The following is a 14,858-nucleotide window of genomic DNA, read 5'->3' as shown; positions in this document are numbered from 1 at the left end:
TACCCCTGGATATGTTCCGAATTAGTAACAAAACAGTTCTATCAGACGGATAGTAAAGCTGACATATGTGCCCTGAAAATATTTGTATCTAGAAGAAAGACATTTTTACATTTTTATTTGATCCTGGTGCTATCTTTAACTTCTGTTGGAAATCCAAAGGCATAAATATTAAAATGGAGTATTTTCGTTAAAATGTAGACCTTTTTAAATGCTACTACCTCAGGTCGTTTAGGTAAGAATGTAACTAGGGTTTTTAGGTGTCTGTATTCAGACATTTATTTTCTTTGCATCCCCATTTTACATTCTCACCCCTGCTTCACTCTGATGACACTGTGCTCAAGCTAGGTAGGACTATTTGATTTTCTCAAACCTACTGTGGACCTTGACTTTACCATACTCTTCCTCTGTCCAAATTGTGTCCCCATCCTTTCCCATTGGTAGCACACAGATTACAAACACAGCATGCATGTCCCTCATCAATCTGTGTTTCTTTGAGAGAACTCTCCTCATTTTTCAGTACTCATTCCATAGCTCATATCCTTTTGAGGAGACCTGGGGCAAGTTTCTTGGCTTCTTTGCCCAAGTCTTGTCTTCTTTTTAAGGGTGGGTCATAATAACCCTGCCACCTAGAGCAGTGGTGATGATGAATAAAAGACCATGTTAGAGTGGTATTTCTCTGCTGGTCTCATCTCCTTTGTTGCTTCTAAGTAGAGCTAGACACTAAACCTTCTGGTAGAGATTTGTACATGCTGCATGAGAGTAATTATCCTCCTTTGTCATAAGTAGTTGACAATATCAAGAGATTTTGGCCTCTTGAGGACTGGAAGTATATCTCACTTGTACTCTGCCCATAGTACTGAGTATAGTGTCCATTGTAACACATCTTGAGCACTTGATAAATGCTTATTGGATTTTCTCATAGATATAACTTTATAAATGATTTTTGTTTAAACAAAAACATGTCATTTCTTTCAGTCATATGTTTCTTTTTATTTTTTATGTTTTTCTTACTTTATTAAACCTTACTAGTATATACAAATAAACAGACATCTAAAAACCTTAGTCTCATTCTTACTTAGAACAAACACTCAAACAACAGTGAAAAAAATCTTATTTTTATAAGAGTTAAGAAATCACGAAGATGTTTCCAGGCACTATCTTCATTGATGACTTCTTATCCTTTTTTCTGGGACTCCAGGTAATATTTGGCCCCTACAGTTACCACAAAAGCAGCAAATCCCCATTTGAGTCCTTTGAGTAATGCACCAACAAAGGAAACATTGTGTGCAAAGCCAAACATTTGTCTCCAAGCTTTACTCCAAGCAGTCCCCTGGACCCCTGTGCCCTTTTGCAGCCAGCTTCTCCTGGAATATTGATATAATATGAAACTTCGAATGTTGTCCTTTCTACCACCCATGGTCTATAATTGGAAGTTACAGTTTTCCATGAACATATTCAGGTACATATCCATGTCCAAGGGGCCATTATGCTTTTTTAAGATGTTTCTTTTAAAATGCTTTTGAATAAATGCTTTTGAATACATATGATCACATGAACTTTTTCTGTATTTGAAGTGAATCTTAAGTTTGGTGGAGATCAACCTCCACTGAAGGGGGTGGCTCCTGCTCAGGAAAAGTGCTGGTATACAGTCTGACCTCTCCAGACACTCAATATTCAACCTTCCAGCCAGAGCAACCAGAAATAGAAGGGTTTTTTTTTTTGTTGTTGTTTTGTTTTATGATACCACAGCTTTTAGGGATTATTTTCTTTTACAAAATGCTATTAAATTCACCATCAGCAAGCATGCCTGTATAGCCAATTAGCCATTGTAATGGAACAATCCAGAAAGTAGAAAAGAGAGGTCCAAGCTGCAGAAATACATAGGGAAGGACCCCAAGTCCAGGGACACAGGATGACTGCTAGTTTGTGATTCTATTCCCCTTCCCTCTGAAAATTGTTGAGTCAGCAGGAATGTTCTTGCTGTTGGAAGAAAGAGCTTTTCCTAAGAAAAAGGTTGATCCTAGCACCTAGTCTACACACAGACAGGAGCAGTTTCCAGGTGCTAGATATCTTAAGTACATCTATATCACACATTTAATTGATTGATTCAGTTTTAAAATGGGTATTCATGTTCAAGCATTATTTTGTAAATTTTTACATAAAATATAGACTTTTTAGCACTAAAAACAAAAAAAACATCTGATTCCAGTAATGAGAGAATTCACCACATGTGGCACACACACATTCACAGCACCACTTGGAAATACATTAAAAAAATGGCAGCAGAGATTTTGATTTTTAGTAAGCCAGGTTCAACAACACCCATAAACTTTTGAAATAGGTTTAAGATCATGTTTTTAAAAACTTAAAGCTGGTAAACAGCTTTCACAAAGCCTTGTGGTATAGACTGAGCTCAGATCTGTGCTTGGAAACATTTGGAAATACTGCCCGCATAGAAGCAGCACTGTAAGTAAAAAATCTCAGCAGAGAGGAAACAGTAAGAAATAAATGTATTTAGGTATGAAGTACATAATATGTTGTAGAAATATTTCCAGTGAAGATTGTTTATTTAAAATTTGCCTGCTTTAGAAGTCTAGCTCTCTCAAAAATTTAAATGTGGATGATATTGGAGTGATTTTTTAAAAATAAAGAAGATGCCTAATTATTCCTAGATGGAAATAACAAGGAGCAAGTGAAAAAACACTACTCTTGGATACTTAGTTTTAAAACTGTTGTTTATAATAAATGGAATATTTTGGGCTAGGGCTGTAGCTCAATGGTAGAGTGCTTGCCTCACATGTGTGAGGCACTGGGTTTGATCCTCAGCACCACATAAAAATAAAGATGTTGTATACATATACAACTAAAAAAATATTTTAAAAAAATAAATGGAATATTTCTAACTCAGGGAAGCAGACACAATGTCATAGGTTTTTATAAGATTTTGTGGATTGCAGTGTTTTCTGGGATGTTGCAATGCTAAATTGATCAAATAAAGAGGTGGAGTGGGGCAGTATGTGCCAGGAAGATTTACACCTGCATAAAATCCCATGCATCTGAGGGTCAATTCCACTAAAGAACTTTGTGTGATGTATACCATTGTGGCAATACATAGCGCTTGGGGTGTAGTTGGGAGCTCTCAGGAAGTGACTGTAGAGGAAACACTAACCCTTCTCCTGCTGGAAAAGACAGACCATGTGTTTGTGTGAAACATCTCTCACAGTGGCCATAGAGGCAAAATGCAGGGAGATGCTACACTGTACCTGGAGATCTCTTAGCTAGAACTCTTTTTAACCAAAGAAAGAATTTATTGACTTATGAGAAATTATTGACTTGCCTTCCTGATTATTGTATCTCTTGGGATTTCAGTGAATTGCACATTTAAACTCATGTGCAAATATAAGACAAGTGGAAATGAGAGACCTTCAGAGAAGGAGATTCTGCATCTTAGCACCAGGAAGGAATGGGCTGAGAAGGAACGAGTCAACATGGCCTCTGGTTGTAAGAAAGCAAGAATTTCAAATTTTTATAGGTCCTAATTCAGATAAATAAGATTCCAAGATATACTGAGAATTTTCATGTGAGACTGCTTAATGGACAGCAGTAATGTCAGAGGATTCTTTAAAAATAAGAAGTAGGAACTTTTAAAAAATGGGATCAAAACCAAATGCTGAGTCTGTTGGCCACTAAGCTCTTACGTTCCTTGGCAACACTCTGAAAGAAATTGTTAAACAGGTGGCTTATGAAGAGCCATGTGGTGGCAATTCTGTCTTCTAGGAATAGGTCATGTCATATTGAGCTAGTTATCCTACCTCCCTCATTTCTTCCCTATTTTAAAGGTTGCTAAGCTGGTGAAGTAGAAAAATACAAGGCCCTGGCAGAATGAATTTATCATGTTTATATCCTTTGAACAAATCAGAAAAGTGTTACACTTGTGAGTAGGCGTTGTTCAGTTGTTAGAATAATCAGACACCAGGAAGGGTGTTTAACAGACTAGTGTTCATCTGGAAAGGGGCCTCTGGAGATTTGAGAAGGAGCCTGTTCTTAGCAATATTCTTTGCAGTATCTTCATCAATAATGTTTATGAGGATATAATGTTCTGATTAAATGTCTTCATGACTTAAAGCTCTTAGGAATATCTAATACATTGGATCTTAGACTCTGGATCAATTAGAAATGGCTCAAATGTAAAAAGATGAAATTTCATTAGGTAAAATAAAATCCTATTCTGAAGTCCAAAATCATAATTGTATAAATACAGGGCACAGAGATGAGCATGATAATAAAGCAAGTGAAAACAGATGTTGGGATTTTAGGTGATTTATAATTTAATGTGGGTCACTAGGGTGATGTGGTTATCAAAAATAATGACATTGGGGCTGCATTAGTAAATGAGTTATTGCTCAAACCAGACAATTGCTCTACTCTAGCTGGTCAGACCACACAGCTCCTAATCTGTGAAGTTCTGCACCATGATTTAATAGCATGTTCTTCAGGGAGAGAAGTGGCATTAAAAGAAGACACCGAAGTGCTAAGAGTGGAGGACTTGAGAATGTGGGGCTCTAGGTGGTTGACAGATAGAAGGACAGAACCAGCCCCCTTGAGGAACAGATGCTTGGGGAAAGTAAATTTCACTATACTAAGAGGAAGAGCAGCTTGCCATGGGAATGACTGTATGGAAAGTTTCCTTGCCACTGGGAAGGGTTGGAGAGCAGCAGTGCTTGTCAGGAACATCAGAGGAAATGCCTGTATTGGATTGAGTCAGATCAAAGACAAACAACTGTTTCATTGAGTAGTGTCTACTTTCTACCCAGCATTTTTTTAGCCATTGGGGCCTAATGATTTCTAATTCTGAATGTTGATGGTTCTAAATAAGTGTTCTAAATAATACTTTCTAACTGTTTTGTTGGTGTTCTTTATCTAGACCCATGCTGTTCAACACCATAGCTTATGACACATTTGGTTGTTGAGCACTTGAAATATAGATAGTCTGGACTGAGAAGCACACACCTGGTTTTGAAGACTTTGCACATTATTATACTGATTATATACTGAAATTTTAATATTTTGGATCTGTCAGATTAAATAAAATATAGTATTAAAATTAATTTTACCGAAGGTTGGGGATGTGGCTCAGTGGTAGACCACTTGCTCAGCACTCCCAAGGACCTGGGTCCGACCCCCATACTGCAAAATAATAATAATAATAATATTTTGCTGGTTTCTTTTTACAGTTTCTTCATGTGGCTACTAGAAATTATAACTGCTTTTGTGACTTGCTTCATAAATGCACTTCTCTTGGAAGTGCTGCTCTCGAATTTAGGTTTCATAGTTAGTAAGTTATAAGTGTTTGATGTGCTCTTCTTTTGTTTGTAGACCTGAGAAGATGGCAAAACTCCCAGTGATTTTAGGCAATCTAGACATTACAATTGATAATGTTTCCTCGGATTTCCCTAGTAAGTATAAATTCTATATAGTAAACAGACAAGTTTTTTGTTTGATTGGTTTTTACTTTAGTTGAATTGTTCTGAATATCTTTTCAGATTATGTGAATTCATCATACATACCCATGAAGCAATTTGAAGCCTGTACTAAAACTCCAATCACATTTGAGGTAGAGGAATTTGTGCCCTGCATACCAAAACACACTCAGCCTTACACTGTCTACAACAATCATCTTTATGTTTATCCTAAATACTTGAAATACGATAGTCAAAAGTCTTTTGCCAAGGTGAGTGTGAAGATTGCAGTTTCATTCTTGATATCAAGCTCTTCTTTAGGATTTGGCTTCCCTTGTACTTTTATATTTACGTATTCTAACTTTTTTTTGTTATTTTTTGTTATTTTCTTTTCTTTTAATATTGCCACAGGCCAGAAATATTGCTATTTGCATTGAATTCAAAGATTCAGATGAGGAAGACTCTCAGCCTCTAAAGGTTTGATTTTTTTATGCATATTCACCTGCATATTCTGATTTTTTCCGGTTTAAAAGTACATTTGCATTCTGTTGTATAACTAAACAAATTTAGCAATTTTAATTGACATAACCCAAAAATATATGGTGTTACATCATATAACTACATATGCTGAACCTTGTAGAATATGAAATACGCACATGCTTGCTCCTAATTGACTATTTCATTATTCTCCTTAGGGATGAAATTTCTTATATGTATGTTGTTTATGCTGTAGGACACCACTTTCTTAACAATTCAGTAAATCCATATTGTGTACATGTCATGAGGCAGGCATTATATGGGTATTAAGAATTATGATATTAATAATATTGATATGGAATTAATAATCAACAAATGATTTTAATTAAATGCATATCATGGGACAGCAGTACAATAGTAGTGGATTTTAGATAACATTTGTTGAATACTGTTTGTACTTTGGGCACTGCTCTTATGTGTACCTTAACTTTTTTAATTCTCATAACAGTGTTTTGAGTTAGGTATTATTCAGATCCATATTTTTAGACGAGTAATGCACAGAATATGAATAAATTGCTCATATCATACATTAGTAGAAATGAGATTTAAATCCAGGAAGTCTAGCTGCAGAGCTCAAATTTTTTACTGTGTTAAAATGACCTTCCAAAAAGGGAAGGAGACCAAAAAAGGAATATAATATCTACCTGCAAGAAATTTACAGCTTAGTGAGAAACTCAAACATGAAGAAAAAGCTCCGGGCACACAGAAGGTATGGAAATAGATTTTTATACAAAACTGAATAATTAGTGAGGAAAAATGCTGAGAGGACACAGAAGAAGGAGTTACCAGATTTCAAAGGATGCATGAGTTTGCTTGGTGCAACACAAGGGCAAAGGTCTTTTGGGCAGGGAGATTGTTTAAGGAAAGGTGTGGAGGTATAAAAGGGAACTGTGAGCAAGTCCTTACCCTATGGGGTGCAGTGGGAATGGGAGCAGGCAAATAGTCCTGGAGATGCCCGGGTGGGTGGTCTGGGAGGGCCTGCAAGCCAGTAGTCTCCTAAGCAGAAGAAATCTGTCTGAGGAGGTTGTATTGTTTTTGGTGTAGGACACCACTTTCTTAACAATGCATCTGAGTTTAATTCTTTACTCCTCTAATTGAACCCTGGTGTTTGCCCTTGCTAACTCTTATTTCAGTGCATTTATGGCAGACCTGGTGGCCCAGTGTTCACAAGAAGCGCCTTTGCTGCGGTTTTACACCATCACCAGAACCCAGAATTTTATGATGAGGTAAGTGATGTTTTCAAGGGGAAAACCCAATTCAACAGTTTTAAAGGATATTTCAACTTATTTGCTTGCTATAGCAAAAGTAAAGAGAAGCTGCATGCCATAATGAAATTATAGCAATAGAACTGAATATTGAAATATTTATTTTAGATATTTTTCCTAATAATTAATGTCTTCTCTGTTAAACAATAAAAATTTAGAGGTGGGAATGTAGCTCAGTGGAACAGCACCTACCTAGCATGCATGAGGCCGTGGGTTTGATCCCTAGCATCACAGTAACAAACAAATAAATAAGTAAATACATAAATGCCTACATATGTATATATACTTAGAAAATGCAAGTAACATAGAAAAGAAAAAATCATAGTCCTACCATTACTACCACAGTTAATATCCTGGCATAGTTCCTTTCAAATTCATATTTGAGTATAATTGCATTTGTTGGACCTGAGAGTCTTCCTTTTTTATCATTGGGAAAATGCATGAGAACCACTTTTTACTACCTTACACAATTTACTGGAGAGACAAACCTCTTACAGAGATGAGTGTCACATAGTGTTTTAAGCAGATAACATACAACATTTGAGCTCACTGCAATAGCAACAGGAAGTGGCTATGAGATTACCTACCCATGTACCACAGTTAATTTTATGAAGTTATGATTTACTGCATCTTTATGTTTATTTACATTTTTCTTGACTATGCATGGCACCATGTATGGTCTGTAAATGTGTCTATAAATTGATAAATTTCAACTTTTTATAAGAGATTTATGCATATCTTATGGTAGTAAAGGATAAGATGAACTATTCTATGTATTTTATGCATTCACGACATATCTAATGTTTTCCTTAATTTTAAAAATATTTCTAGGCTATATGGTTTGTCTGTAAGTTTTTTCAAATTGTTGAGAATCTCCAGAAAAATTCTGCATAGGGCTTGGGGGGGTAGCTCACTGGTGGAGCATGTGCTTGGCCCTGAATTCAACCTCTAGCACTATAAAATGAAAACAAAATTATACATGTAATTGGCTCCACATAGTTCAAATCCATGTTATTCAAGGATCAACGGTAGTTCATTAAAGCTGCTATTCAAATCTACTTTGAAATGTTCTAACCTGGTCTTTCATATGCTTTGGTTGTGTTAAGTTAGCATAATGGTCAGAGTCCTGTGCTTTCCAGTTCTTGTAGATTTGAAATGTCCATCATCTATCTCTTCTGTTTCTGGGCAGTGGATTCAGGATCCATTTCTGTCTTGGCACTGCTTACAGCTCAGCTGTCTTTGAATACAATCGCTAATAACAGTTTGGAGAACAAAATGTACATTGTACACTTATCTCCACTTTTGCAGAGAATTTTTGATGCTTTATAATGTTGGAAAGATTGTTATTTTGTCTTCCTTGCAGATTAAAATAGAATTGCCCACCCAGCTACATGAAAAGCACCACTTGTTGTTCACATTCTTCCATGTCAGCTGTGATAACTCAAGTAAAGGAAGCACAAAGAAGAAGGATGTTGTTGAAACACAAGGTTGATGTTTAATCATTTCCACACTAGATTCTTAAATTGATTTTGATTCTGAACTTGCATTGTTTTATATGAGATTTGTAGGTAACACAAAAATAGCATTCTTGGGTTGCATATATAAATTTATGCAACTAAACGTAACTGCAACTAAACCGAAAGATGACTTAGAAAACCCAGCCAATAAAGTATTTTACTTAGAAAAGGGCAGTGGGCAGAATTAGTATTGGCTGCATATTTGCTGTGGCCAGAATAAAAGGAATTTTACAATTCTGAGGCCAAAGTACATTTTAGAAAATATCCTGCAATCATAGTTAGTCTTTTAAATTTCTTATTTTGATTGATATTAACAGTTCTGAAAAAAAAATCAATTACTTTGGCTTTTTTTCACAAGGTTTTGCATACTGAGAGTGGGTTTTTGTTCTTTGTTTTCAACAGTGGGCTATTCCTGGCTGCCTCTCTTGAAGGATGGAAGAGTGGTGACCAATGAGCAGCACATCCCTGTTTCTGCTAACCTTCCATCAGGCTACCTTGGCTACCAGGAGCTTGGGATGGGCAGGGTATGGGATTTGAAGACTAATTTATCTCAGTTCCTTAAAAAAAAACATTAAAGAACAACTAAAACAACAACACAAAGTAGCACACAAACTTTTTACCATTTCCAGCGTTTTGATTTTTGTTATTCATTATCATGTAAATATTGGCAGTTAGAAGCAATTTCAGTTTATATTTACCCCAGTGTCAGAATTATAGTGTGGGCATCTTATAAGCCTTGAACTGGCAATGCCTCAGTGGGGATATAGAAACTTGAAGACATTGGTGAAGGTAGAAGTCAGACTCTGAAAAGTAGTCAGTCATGCTCAAACGAGGAGGAGTTCTTAGGGTCATGAAAATTATTAGGAATTTTCTTCCAGTTTTCTATGAATCCAGAAAGCAAATCTCTTTCCACATAGAAGCCCATTCTGAAATTTTTCTGATTCATGAAAGCAGTGTTTCTCAGCACTTAAATAATACCAAATTTCAGTATAAGTTATGGACAAATAGTTAAGGTCTGCCAAAAGAAGGGTAAATCATATAACTTTCAGTTATAATTTTAAGCCTAAATGTGACCAAAAAAGGAGGTTTCAGAAGTTAAAATCAACACAGATACTTGACTCTTCCAGTAAGAAAAGTGTTGTTCTTAGGAAAGGACAGAAATTAGTATCTGCTACATTCTTGCTTTGGCCAGGCATAGCTATTTGAGTCCTCACTTCCTCATCAGTATCCTCACTGATGATCATATTGGAAGCTCAGATAGTTAATGTTTTGTAATTTTTCCCCTGCATATTTTTTCAGCATTATGGTCCAGAAATTAAATGGGTAGATGGAGGCAAGCCATTGCTGAAAGTTTCAACTCATTTGGTTTCTACAGTGTATACTCAGGTATGTGCTGGTCCATTAAAATTAGCATTGATTGCTCTGTGATTGAGTTTGTACTTCTTTTTTTTGTAAAACAGAACAGCAGTATGTTATACAGATATACTTTTACTCTATGGATCTTTGTTTAAAGAAAGTACATAGAAGCTACTCATATGTACTAATATAAATGACTAGTACAAGTAATATTTTCAACAATTTTCCTCTTATACTGGAGGATCTTTTTGATGTTCTCATTTTTATGTGGTCAGTTTCATAATTGTAAAAACCATGCATGCTTGCTTATAAGAAGCAAATATTCCTATTTATATAGTATATATATTAATAGACTTTCCTTTTCTTTTCCTCTCACCCTAGGATCAACATTTGCATAATTTTTTCCAGTACTGTCAGAAAACTGAATCTGGAGCCCAAGCCTTAGGGAATGAACTTGTAAAATACCTTAAGGTATCAGATGACTTTCTTAGTAGCCCCTTTTAATGAGTCTGAAATAAGTAGGGTCTTCTTTCTGGTGGTGACTGTTGTTCTTGTCCTTACACTTCTGTAAGGATGCTGTTACCTGGATGCTATCACCTCAGTGGTCTCCATGAGGTTTTTAATAGTGGTGAGAAGTGGACTTGGAAATAGCACCACTCTTGCCTTTGTGCCAGTCCATGTTTTCTCAAAACTGGACCTTAAAGCGTATTATTCTCATATATGTAAAACCACCCACTTGACCAGGCCTCTGTGAGTGCTCACTGGATACTGAGCACAGTGGTGGGCACAGAAGAAGCAGTCCTTGTCTTAGTCTATACTGTGCTGCTTTAACAGAATACCTGAGCCTGGGTAATTTATAAAGAACAAACTTATTTCCCACAGAACTGAGATTGGGAATTCTAAGGCCAAGGTGCCAACATCTGGTGAGGCCTTCTTGCTGTGCCATTTTGTAGCAAAAGCAAGAGTGGGCAGTAGAGAGGGGAGAGAGAGCACAAAAGCTCATTCTTTTGTAAGGGACCCAGTCCCACCATAATGAATCCACTCCATAAATAAGAACACTAATCCACTCATAAAGGCAGAGCCCTTGTGGCCTGATCACCTCTTCTTGGACACCACCTCCCAACACTGTTGCCTTGGTGATTAAGTTTCCAATGCATGCTTTTCAGGGAATGCTCAAACCAAGCAGTCCTCACCTTTAAGCAGTTTCTGTTCCATTGCAGGAGGTAATGCAAACTTGGTGACAGTGTGCTAGGAAGATAAATTAAACAGGAAATAACACATATAACTGGTCCTAGCTTTGTGCAGGAGTTAGGGAGGTTTCTAGTGTGACTGGGCAGCAAGAGCACTAGGGGACTGTCATCTAGAATGTGATTGGGGCAAAGCAGTTTGATGAGATAGAGTAGCTAAAACATTCCAGGCAGGGGACAAAATAAGAAATGTGAGTAATAGCATAGAGATTTCTTTGGTTTAAGCAAGGGGGGGATATATAAATGTATGTCACTAAAGTTTTTTTTTATTTGTGATGATTCACGGCCCCTCGTCCACCCCAAAGGCAACAGTGCAGCATCTCTGACATTCTTCCTTGGTCACAGTTCTCCTCCTACCCACTGCCCCATTTCTCTCCTGCCTCCCTCTTCCAGTTTCAAGGATCTTTTTACCTTATAAGGCCCACCTAAATAATCCTCAACTTAGAGCCAACTGATTGGCAACCTTAATTCCCCTTTGCCATGTGACATATTCATAGGTTCTGAGAATTGGGACGTGGACATGTTTGAGGGGCCATTCTGTGCCTCCCACTTGGCTTTCCAAAAGGAGTTCTTCTAATTTAATTGAAGCTAAGTGGAAATTACCTGGGGTCGATTTATATTGAAAAACTAACATAAACTCTGCTGTTTCCTGTGTGTAGAGTCTGCATGCCATGGAAGGCCACGTGATGATTGCCTTCCTGCCCACTATCCTGAACCAGCTATTTCGAGTCCTCACCAGAGCCACCCAGGAGGAAGTGGCAGTTAATGTGACTCGGTAAGGGAGATGGATGGACTGATACGCTTCTTCCCTTCTAGTCTGTCCACATCTGGAGCATAGTCATGCATATCTGGGATGCTAGTATGTGCTGAACATTATTGAAGAAATGTCTTTTGATCCCTATGTAGGGACCCCATCTAAATCCTCATCTTCTTGTTTCTTAAGTGCCAATAGCATCATCATTGTTCTACTACTGCTGTGATAATAATGAAATGTTTCCATTTTTCACATTACTGTTCATTGCTTTATTCATTCCTGTGATGTGTAGGGTCATTATTCATGTGGTTGCCCAGTGCCATGAGGAAGGATTGGAGAGCCACTTGAGGTCATATGTTAAGGTATGTAAAACAAACTGTTCCAATTGTTTACATCTGTGGCTCTCCAATTTTCCTTCTAAGGACTTAGTTTTTACAAGCCTGGTTACTTACAGATGTACTTGAAATTTATGCCTATGCTTTTCTCCTGTCTCTATCCTCAATACTTAGACCCAAGCAAGGGGAGGTATGAGGAGAGGCACCACTCCTTTAACTTCATCCTTTGAACTACGTATGTAACTCAGATGGTGTAGAAGTTTGAAGAATTTTAAGTTGCTCTTGGCTAGGCCTCTGGTAGAGTTAGTCACCTGCATTTTATCTTTTTCCATGTAAAATTTTCATCTAAAAGGGCTTCTCCCAAGATAGGAAGGATAGTTCTGGCCACAATCAAATGAGATGACTATGTGGGACAACAAAAGATCTCATAGGACAAACATCAACAGATGCTTTATGTAAATACAACATTAAATATGGTGGCAGTTACTGTTATAAAAAATCACATATGTTCTATTTAGTTTAAGATCCCTTTTGTGAATTAATTAGAGCTATGTGATAGTTTAAAAAATAACATTGGATTCTTTAGGATATTAGTTATCAGTGTCATGTGGTACATTCTTTGCAGTCCCTGTTATTCATGGAGTAATGGGATAGATAGTCACTGGTCTGACTGAGTCAGATGATTTGTGTATTTGATGGGTTCCCTGAAGACATCCTGGGCTCCCTCTTTCTGTCACATAACAATCACCCTTCCCACCTTCTTTTTCATTCCTTCCTCTTCTTCCCATGAAATTGTACCTCAGTCCCTAATATCCATTCTATGGAGCCTCCCAGACCTTCAAACCAACTTGGAAAACCAGTGCATTAATGTCTCTTTCCCATTTCTTCAAAGTATGCTTATAAGGCTGAGCCGTACATTGCTTCTGAATATAAGACAGTGCATGAAGAACTGACCAAATCCATGACCACCATTTTGAAGCCTTCTGCTGATTTCCTCACCAGCAACAAACTACTTAAGGTATGTCAGGATCACCAGTTTAGCTCTCTTCAGTAACGAGGGCAGGGAATAGGGAAAGATTGATTGGTGGGTGCTTAGTACAGTTAAGAGCAAGAAGTTCTGGTGTGCTGTTGCACAGTAAGGTGGCAGAAAACAACTGTACATTTCAAAAAAACTAGAAGAAAAGGTTTAAAGGTATTCCAAAGAGATTAAAAGTGAAGAGACATATATTAACCTTTTAAAAATATTATACAATATGTGCATTTATTGAAACATTACATGGTGTACCCTATTCATATGTACAATTCATCAGTTAAAAAATAAGTTAAGGGCCAGGATTTTGTTACTTCTTAGGAGGCTGAGGGAGGAGGACCGCTTGAGCTTACAAGTTTGAGTTTAGCCTGGGCAACACAGCAAGACCCTCATCTCAAAAAAAATAAATAAATAAAAATTGATTAGTTAATTTTTAAAAACTAATGAACAAAAATTCAGATTCCACAGCCTGATCAGTTTACCTTTTTTGTATGATTTTAGATATAATCACCACCCCTTAAAAAAGAGAACAGAATTAGTTCTCCATTCCAGCTTTGCTAATTGTGTCTTGAGATCAGAGCTGCAAAGAATTACCACATTCAAAATCTCATTGGCTCTTGAGTATAAGTCATTATGCTCAAATCAGTGGAGGGATGCTGATTTTTCTACTGAATAGGCAGTTGTCACCAGTTAGGAGACCAGTAAAGAGGAATTACTCCACAAATAATCCAGCAGTACCCCTTATTGGGTAGGTATCCACTTCCTGGTGGAATAGAGTTACTTATTGTGGGCTTGGAGGCAGAGGACATCTCTGCTCACCTCTTAGGTCTCATGATAACTTGTTAACTGTGTTTCAGGGTGACACCTGCTTCTGGTTAATAACACTGTCAGCCTAAGAGCGCTCACCTCCTATCTGCTAATTTGTTGTTTTTCTTACTCGGGTGCTATTTTTTTTTTTCTTTTAGTATTCTTGGTTTTTCTTTGACGTGCTGATAAAATCCATGGCTCAGCATTTGATAGAAAACTCCAAAGTGAAGGTATGTTATTCCATGTGCAAGTTTGTATTCTTAGGGAAAAGTCCCTAAGGATATGTTTGTGGCTGACAATGATTAATACTTTCTATGTGCCAGTTATGGGACTGTTTTAAGTATCTTATAAGAAACTATTTTAGCTTCATAAACTGCCCTGTGAGAGAAGTACTGTTCTTACCCATTTTATAGATGACAAAACTGATGCTAGAACATTTGAGTTACAGGCCCAAGGTCATGCTGCTAGTGAGTGGAGGAATCTAGGTTTTGAAAATAGTCCAGCTCTACAGCCTTCATTTCTGACCACTGTGTGGTTAAATCCAGAGAAAA

General features: G+C 37.1%; 1 protein-coding gene across 13 annotated transcripts in view; it reads left to right on the top strand.

Moving 5' to 3' along the window:
- Positions 1–14,858, top strand: part of Dock9 (dedicator of cytokinesis 9) — a 288,972-nt gene that overhangs the window by 185,740 nt on the left and 88,374 nt on the right. For all 13 annotated transcript variants that reach the window (XM_076871913.1, XM_076871916.1, XM_076871911.1 and 10 more), the window contains exons 16-27: positions 5,377–5,456; positions 5,544–5,731; positions 5,871–5,936; positions 7,130–7,222; positions 8,625–8,748; positions 9,181–9,302; positions 10,078–10,164; positions 10,516–10,605; positions 12,041–12,156; positions 12,428–12,497; positions 13,363–13,488; positions 14,466–14,537. In XM_076871913.1, coding sequence (XP_076728028.1) covers positions 5,377–5,456; positions 5,544–5,731; positions 5,871–5,936; positions 7,130–7,222; positions 8,625–8,748; positions 9,181–9,302; positions 10,078–10,164; positions 10,516–10,605; positions 12,041–12,156; positions 12,428–12,497; positions 13,363–13,488; positions 14,466–14,537 — 1,234 coding nt within the window. The remainder of the gene's footprint in view (positions 1–5,376; positions 5,457–5,543; positions 5,732–5,870; positions 5,937–7,129; positions 7,223–8,624; positions 8,749–9,180; positions 9,303–10,077; positions 10,165–10,515; positions 10,606–12,040; positions 12,157–12,427; positions 12,498–13,362; positions 13,489–14,465; positions 14,538–14,858) is intronic.

Source organism: Callospermophilus lateralis, chromosome 12, assembly GCF_048772815.1.
Source record: "Callospermophilus lateralis isolate mCalLat2 chromosome 12, mCalLat2.hap1, whole genome shotgun sequence".
Lineage (NCBI taxonomy): Eukaryota > Metazoa > Chordata > Mammalia > Rodentia > Sciuridae > Callospermophilus > Callospermophilus lateralis.
The sequence above is the reverse complement of the archived record's forward strand: the minus strand, read 5'-3'. Positions and strand labels throughout refer to the sequence as shown.